The sequence below is a fragment of the Vidua chalybeata genome, chromosome 4 (assembly GCF_026979565.1).
Source record: "Vidua chalybeata isolate OUT-0048 chromosome 4, bVidCha1 merged haplotype, whole genome shotgun sequence".
Classification (NCBI taxonomy): domain Eukaryota; kingdom Metazoa; phylum Chordata; class Aves; order Passeriformes; family Viduidae; genus Vidua; species Vidua chalybeata.
The window spans coordinates 24,021,520-24,040,497 of NC_071533.1; the positions used below are offsets into that span (position 1 = coordinate 24,021,520).

Consider the following 18,978-nt stretch of genomic DNA (forward strand, 5'->3'; position numbering starts at 1 on the left):
GCCCTGGGATGAAAGGACCCGCGTGTTTACGCGGCTTCACCCGGGCGTGAGGGCCTGTCCCCGGCTCAAGGATTTCGCGGCCAGCGGATGGCTTGGGGGCGAGCACTCTCCGGCTCCTTCTCCGCGGGAGCGCGCCCGGGGCGCCGCGGCCGCGCCTCCTCCTGCCCCGCCGGCCGCCGCTACCGCCCCGCCCCGCCCGCGCGGCCCTCCGCGCTGCCGGAGCGTCAGCGGGAATTTCCAGCCAGGAAGTGCAGCGGGCCGGGGGCAGGGGCGGAGGCTGCGCAGGCCGGTGCCGGGCGGGTGCCCTCGCCGGTGGGGCGGGCGGGAAGGAGGGGGAAAGTCCGCGCGGAGCCGGGAGGCGGCACGCCGGGTTACATGGCGCGGCGCTGAGGGACCGCGGGCGGCACGGCACGACGAGGAGGAGGCGCCGCCAGCTCTGCTCCGGTGAGCCCCAGGCGGCCCCTGGCCCGCCGCTCGCTGCCTTCTTTCTCCCCTGTCTCCGCGTCCTCACCGCGGCGCCCGCCTGGCTGCGCTCCCTCTGTCCCGCAGCGGCGGGAGCGGGCATTTCGCTGGGCTGGGCTGGGCTGGGCTGGGACAGCGCGGCAGCCCCCGGAGCTCCGCAGCCCCCGGAGCGCAGGTTTGCCGCGGGAGGCTGCGCCTGGTCCAGCCCCGCGCCTGTGACGGGCGCGGAGCTCCCGCTAGAGTGCCGGGAGGATTGCCGCGTCTCTCGCCTGCAGCCAGCCCGCGATGCCGGCTTTGCTGCTGCTGTGTTACCGGGCTCTTCCTGGCGAGCGAATCGGTGTCCGTGACAGCAAAGTGAAAAAAATTTGCAAGCCCAGCTTCTGCCGCTCGCGTAGCGGGTGCTCGTAGGCAAAGGAGGTGCTGCTTTTGTCGCTTTTGGTTTCGAAGGTGACACACGTACGTGCTGAACCGGAGACGCGGCCGGGGCACAGTCGCCGGCCGGGCTCGGGAGTGCAGGTGGTCACCACGAAAACGTGGGCTGATCCTGGCAGCTCTGGGTGACCTCGTCTTGGGTGCTGCCCGAGAGTGCCGCAGACTGTATTAGGAGGTACGAAATTGTGAGGTTTTTAAAGTTGCAAGTGGTGAAACCGAAAAGTTCTCGTCGCGACGGGGAGTATTACTGCACTGATTGCTCGCTTACATTTGACCTTGAAAGCCAAGACTATCAAACTTCTCATCATCACAATTATTTTTTCATCTCTTGGTGCTTTCTGCTTTGATGGTATCTTTGGTGAAGAAGCGCTACTGACTTATTTTACATGAATGTGAATCGGAGTATTGTTTCTGTGACATGAGGTATGTGCTCTTGGGCCATTATCATGTGTACTGCTGCGTATTTTCAAAATAAGTAAATCTCAGTACCTGTGAGCATTTGGAGAATAAGACTTTGGAGGCAAGGGATCATCTGCTGCATTTCAACTTCCTGTCTTAAAATGCTCAAAATCTTTGCTTAAGAATAACATTTTAAAGGAAATACAGATTATTGTTATAATGATTTTTTAAAAATGGTTTTAAAATGCTGATTATATTTGGCATGTTCTGGGCTTCAGAGTCCTTTTTTCAGTTACTCTGTTCACAGAGAAAAGTGGATGAATTCTTTGCTGTATTGCCTTGTGCCTTACATGCTGCAGGGTGCTACCACCAGCACTGTCAAGCTCACAGAACAGGGTTGAAAATAGAGCACTTCGATTTTATTGACATCTGGAGTCTCTCTGCTGTGGACTGTGTAGTATCAACTTTCGAAATAGTATTTCAGTCAAAGAACTTGTGTTCTATCATGAAAGAAAGTAGCTGCCAGTTCTAGGAAAGCGTTAACCAAGACGTCATTCTAAGATAGCATCCTGTCTGCAATGTTTTGTAATCTACAGAAATGACTACAGTTTATGAGAAAATGAAAGAGAAAAAAGTAGCCTGTAACCATCCAGAAACAGATGCTCTGTTCCGTAATTTTCCCTGGCCCGAGAATTTAACTTACGGTTACGCTGAAATACTATTGTCAGGATGTATCACAGTGCGTGGAGATTTCAGGGAATCTCAGCACTGAAATCTGTGCAAGATATGTTAAAGAACTTAATTTGAAATACGAAACAGAAAGGAAAAAGCTTTCTTTCCACCCTTTGTCCCTTTTATAAAGAAAGAAATGTTAGTCAGTGGTAGAGTCATCAAAAAATGTAGTTATTTTCTCATGCAAGAAATGAATACATTTTGAGTTAAGATTGAGTTAAAACAGAGCAGCTTTATATTACTTTGCATTGTGTTGTGTGCTTTTAAAAAACAGTTTTGTAACAGATAAACTTCCTATTCACTTTCTTCCGGCAACACCTTGGTAATGTTTTCGTAGTATTTATTTTGAAATCAGAAAAGTTTGCTGGATAAAAGTGCTGGGACAGAGAAAAGGAGTAAGAGGGAGAGAGGGTGGAAAGCAGACACTGGTGTTTCATTTAGGTGCACGTTTGAAGATTTCCTACTTCATTTGTTGAAAAATAGCAGTGCTGGTTACTTCTCTGTTACTACGTATTTTACTTTTGAAAATTAATTTAAATAATAAATGTAAGTTTACATTAAAATTTTACTTCTAAAAATTAAATAATAAATTTACTTTTTTCCTTGAGGTGGCATTATGTGACTTCAATAATAGATACCTACAAATAAATATCATTGACATAAATTTGCTAATTAATAGATTTTTGAGGTTCCTTTTCATTGTTGCCTTTTCCAAAACCTTACCATGCCACTTTCTCATGAATACATGTGAACTCCAGAAATACGTTCAGTTAGGAATTCATATTATTGTGCATATTTCAGACTCTGGAAGGACAGGAACTAAGTTTGAAGGCCTGTGAGTCTTAACTATCAGAGGTGCTTGTAATGCAACGTAGACGTTCATTTTTGAAGTTGCAAAGATACAGTGAAAGAAAATATATGTTTTACTAACTTACAGTTGGCTTTTTGATATAGCTAGTGTTGAGAAAATTCACCTGTGGTCCTCAGAGATGCTGGTTAATTCTCCCATGTTTTCACAGATTGCTCCAAACGGTACTTGCTGAAATATTTTCACCTTTCAGTGCTGTGTTTGCCAACTCTAAGTACAAAAGTATCAGTCATAAAGAAAATTGTTGCTTGTTTATGTAAGCAACTAATGAAAGCTCTACAGTTAGTTGAAAATCCTTTCTTTCAACATACTGATAGCTTTCTTTTGGTTCTTTGACAAAATAACACAGCTATTATAAAACAAAGAGAAGATAATGAATGTTTCAGGTAGGTAATGAAAAAAGCAATTCCTGGTTTTGGTCACTTTTAGCTCTTACAGAGGTATTTTAGAAGTGGAAGTTGTAATTTGATGTCCTTTAAATAAGCTGTGAACCTTTTATGAAGTTCTGTGTTGATAAGATCATAATTATGGTTGTCATTAACTGTGCCCTTAGGTCAGTCAGGCACTAAGTTTGCATCTAACTTTGAGCACAGAAATAATTCGGTGAATCTTCTTCAGTGCTTTCATTTAAACATGTATTTTGATGAGGCACTGTTGACAGTTTCAAAAGTAAGGCCTTAAAAGATATTTCAAGTTATTGTGGTCTCAAGGTAAAATCCTTTGTTTAGCATTTAGGTGGAGCTGACAGATCATGTGTGGGGAGGAAGCTTCTACTGCTACTCCAAGCATTATTTCCCCCTTTCATCTTCTGTGTTCTTTTGAAAAGCAGTGAGAGATAGATGCACATTTATTTTTCCCTTCATTTAAAATACTCAGCTGAAATGCCCCCATGTTTCATTGTGTCCTCCAAGCAAACTGTCGACAGGTCAAGAGCAAAGTAGGTCTAAGTTGTGTGGTTTGGGTTTGTTTGGGGGTTTTCTGCTTGGGTTTGGCTTTATTTTTTTTGTTTCTTCTAGAGGTCCTGTTTCCATCTGCCTAAACACGGACAGATTTTAGCACACAAAGTATAAACAAAGGAAGCAGGTGGGTTTTTTGGTCTTATTAGTTTAATCCAAGTGAGTTTTGTTGTGTCATAGGTTACTGTACAACACTGAGAATGCAGGAGTTTTACAATTTCTTTGGAAAAAGCAAAAAATTAAACCTTAGTTAGCTACTTTGCATCTGTAGATTTGAAAACTGGCTATGGCTGTGATGGTCCTGGACTCAGCTCTACCTGTTTGGGTCCTCTTAGTGGTGCTATTTAAGCAATTGATTCTGTCACGTTATGACTTCAGTAACTATTCAGAACCAAAAAGACACTGAGAATCCCTCAGTTCACCTTTGTGATTGCAGTGGTAACAGCCCTGGCTGTTTTCTGTTCATTAAGTGTGGGACTGTGTCTTCAGTAGGAGCCCCGAGCCTGTGTACCTGGTGATACAGCAAACCTTGTGTGAGCTGAACTTCTGCAGCTGGTGGTTACATGCTGCTTGGCTTCTCAGAAACACTGTTCTTTCCGTGCCCCCCCTACCCCTGCCAAAAGAAATAAAACAAGGGAAAGGTTTGCAGCCTAATATTAATGATTCATTACACTTCAGGCTTATGAAATGGGCGTGTGTGGCTTCTTGAGTTAAAATTTGACTTTGATGAACAGCCTTTATATGAGCTAGAGCTATTTGCAAAGAACATTCAGTGATTGATCTTAATCAGGAGGAAAAAGTAACAGCATATTAACATCATATTCAGAAGTTCAAGTAACATTAGCACCCCACATGGCTAAAATGCAATGTAGTTACTACAGCTGTTTTTCTGTGTTGAACCTCAGTATTTTTACTTCTACTTAGCATTATACATGTACCAGAATATGTTTGCCATATATTTGAATACTGTTTATTTCTTTGGTTTAAGTTGCTTTGAATGTGTTTTAACAAAAACATTCTAACTTTATTCCAACAATATAATGAAAAAACAGTTTGTATGTTTATGACATTTTAGTATTTCCTCTTGACATATTAGTTCACTACTTTGATACTTGGGAAAGGAATAAAACAAAAATCCTATTTGCAAACATAGTTTTTAGAATATCTTTTAGGTAGTCCAGTTACTCTTTGCCAAGGAAATTTTCTTATGCTGTGATTTTTTTTTTTCTTCAGATTTAGTTGTTACATGCTGTAATAAATTTGGTTCTAGATTCATAAAATAATTATGCACCCAACAATTCTGATTTAGAGCACCACACTTATGAAATCTCAAGTACTTGTGATTGATTTAATTTCCAAAATATTCTGTAGTTTTTATACTGTTGTCAAGTAATGCATCTGCTCATGACTGAAAATACTTGAAAATTTTAACTTCAGCAATTTAAAAATTTCAAAAATACATAAACACAACTGTCGGGTCCCACCCAACAGGAAATAATAAGCAGGCTTAATTAGTCACAAGAGGAGGCAATTTGGGTTGTTACATTAGAAAAACAAACAGTGTCATTTAGGGTTATGTAGTGTTACTGCAGCTGCAACAGTGTGTGGATGACAAAGACTCTGCAGAGGAAATTAGAATCTTTGATCAAAATGTCTCTCTCACAAACTTTTTTGCACTTGCATACTGACAAATTGCACTCAAATCTCTATTGAGAGATTACACATCTTTGAAGTGCCAGAAGGAATGTGAAAAACACAACTTCCTTATGCCGCTTTTGCAAAAATTGTGTTGGTTCCTTAAAACAGCTCCCTACCTCCCCAGGTATTGAAGTCATAGCTGGGAGAAGAAATAGTGGTAAACATTTTGGCATCTAAGGGCAAATTTTAAATCTATTTAATTACGGTCTTAAAATCCCTTCAAAATAACATAATAGATGTGGCTTTGTGTCAACATGAGCGAATTAACAATCGCTTCTTGTGTTTTTGAACATATTTTTCTTTCGTATTTGTCCTAAAGACATCTATGCCAATATTGTGGGTGAAAGTGTGCTGATGTTCCCTTCATATTTGAGTTCTGTTTACTTTGTATATTATAGAATACATTAGCTGTTTATCGTCTCTTACTTTGAATTAAAGGTGTTGTGCTCTGGAGCTGTACTTCTGGCACTCTGGGCAGAATGACTGGGTTCCAAGAGAAATGAAGTGCTGGTTGAAGTGGAGAGGTGGCCAGAAGCAAGGTGAAAAGGCTGTGCAGTGAAAGGGATGGGCAGCATCCTGACTTTGAAGGGACTGCAGTGGTGAAAGGTTGAGACTGAACAGCTTGGATCCTATCTCTGCTTTGTCAGAGCAGATCCTGCTCTGGCTTCCAGCCAAAATCATCTCAGCAGCTCTTGTCCTGCTGCCAGCCCTGACCCAGCAACCCAAAGAGTCTGTTGCACAATACCTTTTCCCAGCATCTCTGTTTGGGAAATGCAAATCTCTGAGACAATTGTCCCTATACAGATACAGATTCTGTTTTGCAAAAGGTGGAAGACTGAGACTCAAGGATTTATGGTTGCCACCTAAAGTTAAGGAAGAAACAGCAGGTAAAACACATTGTCTTGTCTGCACAATACAGCAGTGGCTGTTTCTACCTCAGTACTTCATAGTTGCTACAGGAATTGTGAAAATTTGGTGCTGTTCCTAAAAATGTAGTTCTCTGTGATGAGATAATCTGCCACACTTCATAGCCCTGATGTAGTAAAAATATACTTAAAATATATGAAAGAGACACATCTTTGCTTCGTTTTCATCCTTATTCCTCTCTATTTTTAGTAAGCAAAATAAACAGGCTAAGGGCAAACCACACTGAATTTAATTACTTTCATTTAGTGTAGTGTTAAAGAAGTTTATTTTTAACAGGTAAATTCCAGTGAAAGCCAAGCTAAAGAGAAAAAGCACTCTGCTAGAAAACTTTCAGGAAGAATTGTTCTTTCAGTTTATCTTATCTAGTCAATTGAAGTGTAGTATTTGAGTTTCCCATTGTGAGGCTTGCTTTCTGAATCCCAGCCTTGAAATGTGAGAACAGGATGATGTAAAACATATCATAAAGTAAGAGATGGTTTAAATAAACTTCCTCGTGGAAGAACATCCATCACACTAATTTCAGTTCTCAGGTGCAATGAACTGGGTGATAAAGATCATGTTTGTCTGCAGAAGGGTAGTAGGGAGAAGTCCCAAGTTTTTAGGGATTGCCTTGGATACTGGTTTCAAAGAGAACAAGGGTTCACCTCATGCTTAAAATTCAGGCTGGAAAGTTGAAGAGAAGTAAAGGGAAGGATCTGTACCCTTGAAAAATCAGTGGGGCTGAAAACAGTTGGGTAGGGAAATTTATCTTGCTTTTTAAAAGGTAAACAGACACAGTGAATGTGAGAGAATAACAGGGAAGAGCTCTGAAATCAAATTATTGAGATAAGAGAAATGAGAATTCTTGTTCGTGGATTACAGCATTCCTACATTAATTATGTTGTTTTCATTTTAAATGGCTGCTCCTTTTGAAGCTTTAGAACAAATATTCAGAATACAAAAAATCATGTTCTTCCAGCTGTGCCACTTGTACCTTGTATCATTTGGTTATTAAGGAGGAGCAGTGGTGCAAAGTGCCTGCCATTAGGTTTGCTTGGTTGTTTGGTGCAACACTCATCTCCTGTATGTGTGTACATGGCTTCCTAGGTTTTTTCTCTTTTTCTCTCTATTTAAACCTTTTTCACAATGGCAATTGACCTGCTGTGAGGAGAAAGGAATATGTATGCATATGCATGCACACATCCCACACTTACTCTCAGAAGGTATAATTGTGTGGGTTTGGGCAAGTTTAGCTGGATTTTATGTTTTCCTGTTGCACTAGGAGCTAAATGAAGTTTCTTCACTGACCTTTGAATTTTCACACTTATAAATACTGTGAATTGAAATGTCTAGCTTCCTGTGCCCCATTATCTGAAAAACTTCAGTCTCCAGGGTGGAGACTGCTGTGGTTGATTGTGGTCTGCAGGTGTTGCGGTATTTTTGTATTGTAGATTCTAGTTTGCAGTACAATTTGTGGGAATTGGAGCTTATGCAGGAAAAACGCATCTATAATAACATGAACTTCCACAAAGCAATTTTAATCTGGTCATCTTCAAATGAGTGAGGTGGCAATCTCTGACCCATAATACAGCTCATGTAATGAGAGAATGAAGAAAGCTACTCGAGGTAGATGCTAATCTTACCACCTGATGCAAATGAGAAAGGTGCTTAGAAACTAGAGCAGTAAGGGAAGAGGCCAATTAAAGGTCACACAGGTAGAGCTAGGGTCTATTTTTCTGTGTCTTTTTGGGGTTTTGATCATGTTATTGACTCTGTGGATTTGCATCAATTTTCATGTAAGAGGAAGTGTACAGATTTGTGAACTTAATAAATCCTAGCAAAACAAATGGTTATTTGAGGGTAGGGCTCCCAGAACACTTGTTACCTGTTTGATTTGGAGAGGACAAAACATAGTGAAACTGAGTGTTTTCAGTCATTTAGAAGGGTTATTTTAAACAGTTGGGTTAATCTTTGTCCAGGCCCTGATTAGGCAATTCGGTGTGAGTTTACATACACAAAGATGTATGCTTGCACATCTAAATTATAATCTGTTCATAATACACTGGGTTAACATTCAGGCCAGAGAGAATGTCTTTAACCTCTTCCCCAGGCAGTGCAGCTGTCCTGAACACGAAAGATCTCAAGTAAGAGGCATCTGCACTTACAATGCGAGAGAGGTTGTGTTTAATACCTGGTTAGGCATTCATTAATAGCTACCTACAGCTGACTGGGTGGTATGTCAGTAGTTACCTTGCTGCTTCCAAGTGTCATGTTCATAGAATAATGTAGTAGTTTGGGTTGGAAGGGACCTCAAAGATCTTCTAGTCCCAACCCCCCCACATTGCCTGGGTGGAGACACCTTCCACTACCATAAGTTTTCCAAATTGTTCCAAGCCCCATCCAACCTGACACTTCCAGGCACAGGGCAGCCACAGCTTCTCTGGGCAACCCATTCCAGCGCCTCGCCACCCTCACAGTGAAGGATTTCTTCCTTAGATCCCATCTAATCCCACCTTTTGTCAGTCTAAAGTCGTTCCGCCTCATCCTGTCCCTGCAGGTCCTTGTGAAAAGTCCCTCTCCAGCTCTCCTGGAGGCCCTCTTCAAGTACTGGAAGGTGCTTTAAAGTTTCCCTGAAGCCTTCTCTTCTCCAGGCTGAACAGCCCCAGCTCTCCCAGCCTGTCTGCAGGAGAGGTGCTCCAGCACTCTGAGCATCTTCATGGCCTCCTCTGGGCTTGCTCCAGCAGGCCCATGTGTTCCTGGTGCTGAAGAGCCCAGAGCTGAACGTAGCACTGCAGGGGGAACGTCTTTAAAGGCTGCTGTTTTGGTGTCATGACACTGTCCACTGCATCAGCCAGAAATTACTGTTTTCAAAAGGTGAAACTGAAGGACTGATTCAAATGGACATAGAACCCTAATTTTTTTTTTCCTAAATGGGTTCTAATTTTTACATCAAAACACTTTAAATGAAAAGTTTTCAGAAGTAATACCACTGCATTATTTTTCCACTTTGTTGGAAAGTCATGTATTGTGGAAGTGTAGATGTGACCAGAAGTGTGGCAGGTGTGAGGACACTGACCTTTGCCTCAGAGTTCTGCTGGAGGGAGAGGAGTGCAGCCTGAGGAAGTAGAATAGGACAAAGTAAATAGAACCTACTATTACATTTATCCTGTGGCTTACAGAAGAAGCTGTGAGATGCTTTGTTTGAAAGTTTGGCAAAGTATACATTGAGCAAACGGGCAAATGGGCAGATGCCATTCATTTTAGCTCCTCAGAATATTTTATTTTTCTGAACAAGCATGTTTATCATGTCATCTGGAAACTTCAGGATTTTGGAACACTATTTTGCATATGTGATGGATGAAATTTTAAGTGTTTAAATAGAAGACATCACAAAACAAGATTTTTAGAGCTAGTTTTTTATTCTATTTATGCAGAAGAAACCTGACATTTGCACAGTTACCTAATCAGGGTGTAACAAGAGGGTGGGTATTTTCTGACACTTTGTAAAATAAAGCTGGCTGTTGTGGTCCTCAGATTCTTTTCTGTCATATCTACACCTTCCAGTAAGAAGTGTTTGACAAAAAATGTTACAAGTTATTTCAGTGATTTAAGTAACTTGTCAGTTGGTGATAATGTTATTTATATTTTTTCTACAGAACAGAAGTCAAATATAAACATCTTAGTAAATTTTGTTGTATCCTGAAGGTTTTATCATGCTTTGTATATTGACTTTTTCCATAAAGATGAATAATAACAATGGCAATTGGTTGATGAAAATAATGCTTTGTGGAATGTACCTATGAGCTAATGTGATTGACTGGTGGTTTTTTATCTTGCTGAAATCCTGTTGTATTAGGTGATGAAGTACAGCATTGGTGACATTGCCTGCTTGTTATATCTATTATTAGTTTTTGGCTGAAATCTTATGACCAGTTATTTGTTATTTGCACAAATACTACAAATAAATATTGCCCTGTAAATATTTCTGAAATTGATTTACAGTCAGTTGGGTACTTTTATTTTCTAGGTTAAAAAACAGTTGTACCCACATAAACACCTTTTTCATTGAAGTCATCTCTGAATGAAGTGTCTTCTATTTTTCCATTTTATTTTTATTTACATTTTCTACTTTGTGGGGAATGGGTGACTGTGTTGTCTTTGGAGATTGTTAACAAGCAGAGTTGAGCCTCCATCAAGATGAATTACTTAAGTATTCCAATTTTCCTTTTGTTAATTGCCTTTCTAGTTCCTGTAGAAGGTACATGGTGACTCAGTTTTTCTTTGATGACTTACTGATCTCTTGCACCTCTCTTTGATAGTGCAGTAGGTTTTCACAGTTCTCTTTGCTGGCAAACATGGCTCACGTTCACTGTGGTAGAATATGAGGGCCAATGACGTGTTTCTGTCTTCTGTTAGTTATTAACTTTATTTAGTGTCTGTTGAATGTAGACATGAGTCTCTTGAAGTAGTCCTACTGTTATTTTCAGATACTCCCTTGGAGAGCCTTATTTAGTGAGCTCAGCATAGGTGAAATTGTAGTTATTTTAGTAATATCTACATGAAAGGAAATAACACTAACATTAATATCTTCTAATAGACCTAATAAATTCCTCAGAAAAATCACAGGTTCTGCTACTGGCCCACTACTGGTCCCAGTAAAATCAACCAAGCAAACTTTTCCAGTGTCCAGAATTCACATGTAGACCTGTGAGAAAGAGTTGTGATGGATGCTGTGCATCCATAATTGTCATTGTCAGCACAGAGTTATTGTGTGTGCTAAGCACTTGTGGGCCCCTGGAAATAAAGGTCCAAAATTAGTCAATAATAGATTCCTGGTTTTATTTTTTTTTTATATAACTGTCTGTTCTTTCTTTGTCATCTTTATTTGCATTTAGTAATACTTCAAAAGAAAATGGAAACTTCATAGGGTTCATTCAGGAATGCTCATAATGTTCTTTTTATTGTATAAAAAAGAAAGAGTTCTTCTGTCTCTATGGTAATGATGTTGCCTAAAGTCTAATGGCAGAATAGTCAGAGCAAAGACAGAAACAATTTCTGATTTTAAGAAATTTTTACTTCTGGACTTTGACTGTAATTTTTAATTTCTTGGCAATAGGCAATGGAAAATCCTAGCTGTAGCCTATCTTATCCTTACATTGTCCCTTCCAAATTCTGAGGAATTTTGGAAGTATTTTAGAAATCATTAATGTTATAAGTAAAATAAAAAGTGTCAGAGATTGGGCTTTTAACTCTGAATGCTTTCCAGGCTTCTCTTTTGCTCTACATTGGAAAAAAAAAAATGGGAGTTCTAATCATGTTTTTGTGTTTCAGGACTTAAAATGGCAGCAGAAGATTCCTATATTATGGGAGTATCTGATCCCCAAGTAAGTGAATTTCTGTGTTTTCAGTATGCCTGTATCCTCTCCTAGCTGTCTGTTTAGGCCTTCTCTCATATTGTCTTGTCATTTCCTAGACTTAATATGGATATAGAAAATCATTCTGCATTGGCAGAAATCAGGACTTTTTTCCCTGAGCTGGTTTTATGTGACCTGTAAAGTGCCTTGCCACTGGTTAAATGGCTGAAATGAGAAGGAAAGCTAGGCCTGCTGAATTAAGCAGTTGAAAAAAACCCTTATTTTTATGCCCTGCATGCCTGTGACACCTGTTCTGGAATTTCTTCTGTAGTGGACATTGGAGTATTTCTGAATAAAACCCCTTATGTCCTAAAAGGCCCTTTTGTGTAAATTTTTGTGATGTGTGCATTAACAGTGATGACTAAAACATTCCGTCACTCACACAGATCCATAGGCCTAGCTCTTCCTGATCTTCTTAGATCTTTCCATAAATTACTTGAACTGTGAGAATGGTGCGTGGGTGAAAAGTTTTAAGTGAAGAACAGGTCATTTCTACTCACCTTAATTTTCAAAAAGGAGCTATTTTCTCTTTTATGCTTGCTCCACTTTGGAAAAAGATAGATTTATACCTGACAACAATTACAGTAAGTTCACACATATCAGTGTTAAGGAAAAAAACCAAACCAACTTTAACCTGGATGTACTGTTTTCTCTCATTAGAGCTTGTAAATATATTTACATAAGAAATATAGTCCAGTGGGGTTTAATCAGAGAGGTGGAAATGAAAACTCATAGGTTCTTAGCAAGGCCTTGGGCAAGACATGTAGGGTTAGATTTTCAGAATTTACTGTCTAAGCTCTTTCAGATTTATAGTTGTTAGAGCAGGTGAGCAAAATGGGTGTTTAGAAACTGTGCTGAGGTTGGTGCGGTCTCATGATTCTGGTGAAGCTTGGGTCGGTGCTGCCAGCTCTGCTTGCTTTTGCCAGCAAAATTAAAACAGCTATAAAATGTTTATGTAGTTCAACAAGGTGTTTGCAGTCTCAATATTTGCAGAGAACTTTGAAGTGCTTTGCTGATAGATGTTTTATGCAGCTGTGTATATATGTAATAATGCAGAGTATTTTCTTTCAATATAGATGTTTACGGTGGATCAGTTCATGGGAATGAATGCTTTATTTAACAGTACAAATTACATCACTGCAGACTTACCACTACGAACAGGTAGGAAGCCTCACTATTTGATGGTGCCATTGTCCTGCTGATTCTTCCCATTTGTTTTCTTTTGAGAAGTTCTTTTCAGAGCCTTTTTTGTTTACCAACTTGTGTGTCATAATAGTAGATTGCAGGTTGTCAACTAGTTTTTTTATTACATCTTGCATCTTTCTTCCTCTCATGAAACTTTCAGCAGTGAGACAAATCAGATTTTCTTGTGGCTTGTACAGAAACTGAAAGTTTCAGCAGTTTCCCAGGTGAAACCAGGATAGTGACCAAAGAGCTTTGAGTGACCCGATTTTATAAATTACTTTGTTGAGGCTTTTTTCTGAATTTGAACCTTCAGCGAGTTACATGTTGCTATTGCCAGTTTGCAGACTGCAACATGTGCTTCTTTTCCTTTTGAATGCTGTTGCATTTGTTGTAGTTGCATTTGTTGCTTGTTTTTCAGTAATAAAATGCAGAGAATATTAACTTCCTGTACCATTCAAATGTGTTTTTCCTTCTCGGTGACTTCTCTGTTTCCTGTGAAGTGGCAGTGTGGTATTAGAAGCACCTGACAGTTTCCTGAACAATAGCACTAGTTTGAAAGCTCAGACAAATTTTGCAACAAACCACTGAAAATAAGCAAATAGTGTTCTTCAAAGGTCTGATAAGCAGCTCTTACTGTATGCTTCCAGAACAGTAAGAACAATTACAAGTCTTTTATAGCTCAGTCAGTATCAGCTGCTTGATCAGCCTTGGTCTGGTTTTGCTTATTAAAGATCTTTATAAATACTACTTCTTGCATGAATTTGGAAAACTCTTTTCTGCTGCTTAGTCTATTAGAACAATTGATACAACAGGAAGAAGGAAACACATTTTAATTTAAACTTAGGAATTTTTTTCTTAAAATATAGCTCCAATATAGATGTTCAAGTATTTTACCATGACAACTTTCTCTTGTTATCTGTTTGACTCTGTTGTATTAGGATGTAGCTGGTATCTTATGTATTGCAAATTATTTTCTTCAGTTGAAAGTGCAAACCACTTCTGATGGCAGTATTTGGTACACTTCACAGCAGTGAAGGTGTTAAGGGTAAAATGAAATCAGCATTTAACTTTTTCCTTCATAGGTAAAATTCCATCCTAAAGTAACAATAAATGCTGCTTATAGAATAAAAATTAAAGCAGGCTTACTGTTTTAGTGTTTCCTTGTTTTCTTAAAAGAGTAGTAGCAAGAAAGGATCGAGAAACACATGGTACAGATCATTTTGTTTCAAGATAAAATGTTCTCACGAGCAAAGCACTTGACAAATATGGAAAAACATCCAGCAAATGAATGTTGCAATCATTTGTTTACAGTGTATTTTTATTAAGGCAGATAAAATTATTCAGTAAGATTCATCTGTGTAGTATTAAAGGGCTTGTGCATTATAGACCAAGGGATTTTTTTTCTCCCAGTTTCTGTTGACCAAATAAGGTTATTGAAATTTCCCTGTAATGAGCTCTTTTACTTGTACTTTTTAAGCTTACTCTGTATTTTTCATGCTAGACTCATTCAATACAAATTATTCAGATATATAAAACTAATTTTCAGATAACTATGTCTCATCTAAAGTAGAAAACAGCTGTTTTCAAAAACATGTCAGGGAGTCAAGCATTCACTGAGTTCTGCTGTTGCAGAAAACTCTTACTGGACTAAGTCTAGCTCTGTCCTTAATTTGAAAAATTGCTTCAAAAAACGCCTTTTTTTTATAAGTGCCACTGCTCTTATCTACTGCTGCAGTGTAGGTGGCAAGTTCCTTGTGCACAAAATGGGATTCAATAAAGGATCATGGATTTCAGGTTATCACAAACAAAAAGTTAATTAAAAAATTTCAGAAAAGGTTGATCATTTCAGCTGCATCCGATGATGCCACGGTTGGTTTGTTTCTTGAACAGTATCCCAGTAATGCTTATTTCCTCCCCTTCTTGAAAATATGCTGCATTGTTACTATGGACTGGCTCTTCAGTTAAAAGATAATACAATAATTTTTATATTCTACTTTAGTGGTTTTCAAGCAGGGACTAATGATGTCTTTCTACTCAGTAAAGTCAGTTTAAAAAGTCATGTGGGGTTTTCCAGAAGTACTACCAGCTGAGATATGGAGAGAGTGAAATAAAACCATTTTTCTCAAGGACAAATGGATGATAAAGGCAGAAAGAACCAAAGACATTAATTGTTCCTCATGATCTGGCTGTGGTGCCTATATCTTTCAGTCTGTGCACCCATAAAGGCACAATGTCAGACCTATTACATTGGCAGACAGGTTTAATGTATAACCATGGATTGCTGTGTCGTGCCAGCTGGGCTGAATCAACAAGTAGCTGGGGAATTTGGGGACTTTCTGGTGATAGATGTTCTGCTGCTACATTAACATTTACAGTAATAGTAGGAAACCTTTGAGATGGTGGAGCACTGATTTTCTCAACATCATTGTCAGTGCTCAAGTGTCTTTACTTCTTTTTCTCTCTCGTATGTCTGCTTTAAATAAACATTTTTTGTTACTTTGGCTCTAAAGATGTAGTAGTTAAGTGGTTCAAGTTTTACCAGCAGAAAAGGCAGAACCTCATGAAGTCAGCCTCTTCTTTGGCTTGCTGAGAAGTATCCTGCCTTTGATTAGGTAGGTGAGGTACTGATCCTTAGTGGCATTGGGGATGGAGGGAGCATTATCCACAGCATGTATTTAGGCAGAGTAAAAGTGTTGCACATCAGTGAGACGTCCACTGTGTAGTGGAGTAACAATGTGATGCCTTACATTGGAGGGGAAATGGGCCGAGCTCTGAGCTAAGGGATTTGTCATTTTGGATGTTTTGTACTCCCTCATGATGATCCAAGATCATCTACAGCCACGTAATGTGCCCCAGTTAGAGGTGGGTTTGGGAACTGCCTAGTTGTTTCTGCTTCAAGAGGCTCTGGTCTGACTAGCTCTTGGCATTAAGGTGGTGTGTTTTTAAAACTTTGAAGTTGAAGCAGAGCCATCAGGAGCTGAACAGTATTGCCTGGAGGCTGCTAAAATTAATTTTCTGCTGTTTCTTTAACCTCCTCTGTCCAATCTTGTGTGACACTTGCTGTGAAAAATGAAAAAGTTATAGAGGGAAAAAGAAGGAACTTAAAATTCCTTTTTCATATTTTTTTAGAGAGAGATAATACTAGAGGTTCAAGGAGATCAGACCACCACCAAAAATGAGATGAGTGTTCATTTTCTTGTTCCACAGTAGTGGCCCTAATCCTCAGGAGCTCGAGCAGACTTGCATACAGTTTCTGATGTTCTTTCTAGATCTCCTGTGCTGGTGTTTAGAAGAGTGAACCAAGGGAAGAAGTTAAAGTCTCATGTGCCATTTGCTTTAAACATCATGCTTTGAACACTGAAGAGCTGGGATTGAAGAGAGTGTTCCTGTGCAGGGGAATCCCTGAGGACTAGGACATGCAAATGCTACAACAGGCCTTCAGGAAGGATAAGGCACTAGGTCTCCAGTCTGAGCTTTCAGCAGCAAGGTACCACTGCCAGCACGGACACGAGAGACTTGATGTGGGATTTAACAATAAAAACCTACAGGCTACAAGCATTTCCATCCATGTCCACAGAGAAAAACAGCAATTACAAGGGTGAGATGCCTGTTCCGGAGGCCCACCAGCAGAGAGAATGTGAGGGAGGATACATGTCCACTGGTTGTTGCAGGTTAAATGGAATGGTTTTAGGTAGTCAGAAAGCTGTTAGACACAGGACCCCACTAGTCCAACAGAGATGCCAGGCTTGCAGGGACAGCCCACCAACCTGAGAGACCTCTTTTTCCTTGACTTTGCTTTGGGGGGAAGGAATCAAGGGGGAGCCTAGGATGGGTTGTCCTTTGTGTGTGTGTGTAGGGTGAGGCCTGTCAGGAGGAAGAAAGAATGCAAGGGGTGGGAGTGTCAAGGGGCAGGAGGGCCTCTGACTCAGGCAGGAAGGAAAATGAAGAAACTTGGCAGTTGAAGAAGACGTGGGGAAGTGGGACTGTGACTCAGACTGGAGTGGGATGCGAGTCGGTCTGTGGCAACCGAGGCAAGAACACAGAAAAAGAAGCCCTGAAGCATGGCCAGGATGTGGCAAAGCCTCTCCAGGCTGGAGAATCACATGTTGCAGCTGCAGTTCTTGGCCTCCCAGCTCTAACAGTGCTAGGCAAAGCACCAGGAGCACTCCTGTCAAAATCTGGCAACTGTGAGAGCCATGCCTGTGTAGAGGCAGCTCCATGACCGTGTCCTTCAGCCTCTCTGTAGGGCAAAAGTAGAACATAAGCTGTGCATTAAGTAGTGTTCCTTCTTGTGGCTGTTTAGCATTTAAAAGGGGGTTGCTCCTTAAACGAGAACCTAAAGCAAGCACCTTCCAGGCTGGAATAAAGGATCATCACAAATCTCGTCATTTTTAGTTCCGCTTAGGAGGCGTTCATCTTCAGGTTCCTGCTCTCTGTCTGCTGAGACAAAGACACGCCTGCTAATAGAAACAAAATATTAAGAACTGCTGCATGCAAAGCACTAAATGTGTTTTCTTTTCCCTGTGGGAAAGGATAAGAGAAAGAAGGAACCACACATAGCCAATGTTAGGCTGTGTAATGTGCCTCTGGGAAGTATGCAGAGTTCACTGAAAACAGCTATGTGAGACCTTTCACTAAGTAAAAACCCTTTTTATAATCAAAACATTATGCCACTTATGCCTGGATGTTTTCTTGAACATTTCTGGTTTAATTTTAGGTATCATTTCAGATATTTTTAAGTGCTTTGCATTAGAATGCCTTCTCTTTACTGTTATTTGTGTCTGGTTCAGATGCTATACCAGAGAATTACTTAGTCACTGTTAAAAAAAAAAAAAAAAAAGGGAAAATCTTTAGTCATGGAACCCAAAGATTAAAATAAGACCTCAAAAAACTGTTTTAAGTACATTGCTATGTTATTTGTATAATCTGGCTTAATAACAGGCATCTAATTTGGCTTTGTACATTTACACAGCATCTTTTTTGCACTTTTCTAGTGCTGGTATATGAAACATTATGATTTTTTCATCAAAAAAAGCATATTTGTATGCTTTTTATAACCTTTTTTCCCAAGAGGTCAGAATAACCACAGTCCTAAGTTTTCAATTTTCTTGAGTTTTCACAAGTGCCATGCAAGGTCAAACCATTTCAGTGGTATGAAGCATTTTTCTTTAGTTTTCCAATGTGCCATGATAGTGTATATGCCTCTCTTAGGAGTTTGAATTTCCTTATGCTGTAACTTGGGTGTGATGTGTCCTGGGGAACTTCTGCAGCCACTTCGCTATCGGATGAGGACACTTTCTTTTCTGGCTAATGTTTGAGAGAAAGCAATAGTATTTTGTGCTAACCCAACATGTATGTCTTGAAAATTAATTCCTAAGAGGAGAAGAGCCAAAGAACAATTACTTGGCAGATCATGCCCTGGAGGCTTGGTTGAAAGTTGAACTACGTACTGTTGTATTACTGTGCATTACTTCTGCCAATGCCCAGAAAATACATTGGATTGTTAAAATATAACTTCTCAGGTACCTAAAGCATGAGGAGGGTTAGAGGTCTGTGAAAGGAATTCTTAAATTTAAGTGCTGATACATTGCTTAAGCCTAACTCAGCTCATCTTGACTCTATCTGTTACAGACAAAAATTGAAGCACAAGGCCAAAGCTAAATATTACTGTACATCTTTTAAAGTTCCTGAAGTCCAAACTGTTTTTCCTGCTTTGTAATGCAAGATTATTTGTATGTGGTCTTGAGGCAATTGTTTTTCATGACTTCAGGAAGCACTGTTTACTTTTTCAAAGAAAAGTACAGTTGATGGACTTGGGAAATAATTTATCTTTAAATGTGAAATTGCTGTGACTTATAATATTTTCAATATAACTTCAACATTAAGTTAGTTCAGTTGCTGAGTCAGCTAACTGCTGTAGCAGAAT

The 18,978-nt window shown here is 39.9% G+C and overlaps 1 protein-coding gene across 6 annotated transcripts in view; it reads left to right on the forward strand.

Annotated features, from left to right (window-relative positions):
* The first annotated feature begins 351 nt into the window (after window positions 1–351).
* Window positions 352–18,978, forward strand: part of NFKB1 (nuclear factor kappa B subunit 1) — a 58,708-nt gene continuing 40,081 nt past the window's right edge. For 2 of the 6 annotated variants that reach the window (XM_053940938.1, XM_053940939.1), the window contains exons 1-3: window positions 352–444; window positions 11,785–11,837; window positions 12,944–13,028. In XM_053940938.1, coding sequence (XP_053796913.1) covers window positions 11,793–11,837; window positions 12,944–13,028 — 130 coding nt within the window. In that variant the 5' untranslated portion in view covers window positions 352–444; window positions 11,785–11,792. Of the gene's footprint in view, window positions 445–472; window positions 1,318–3,923; window positions 3,977–11,784; window positions 11,838–12,943; window positions 13,029–18,978 lie in introns of those variants that run through there. The other 4 variants (XM_053940935.1, XM_053940937.1, XM_053940933.1 and 1 more) reach the window with 3 other exon arrangements.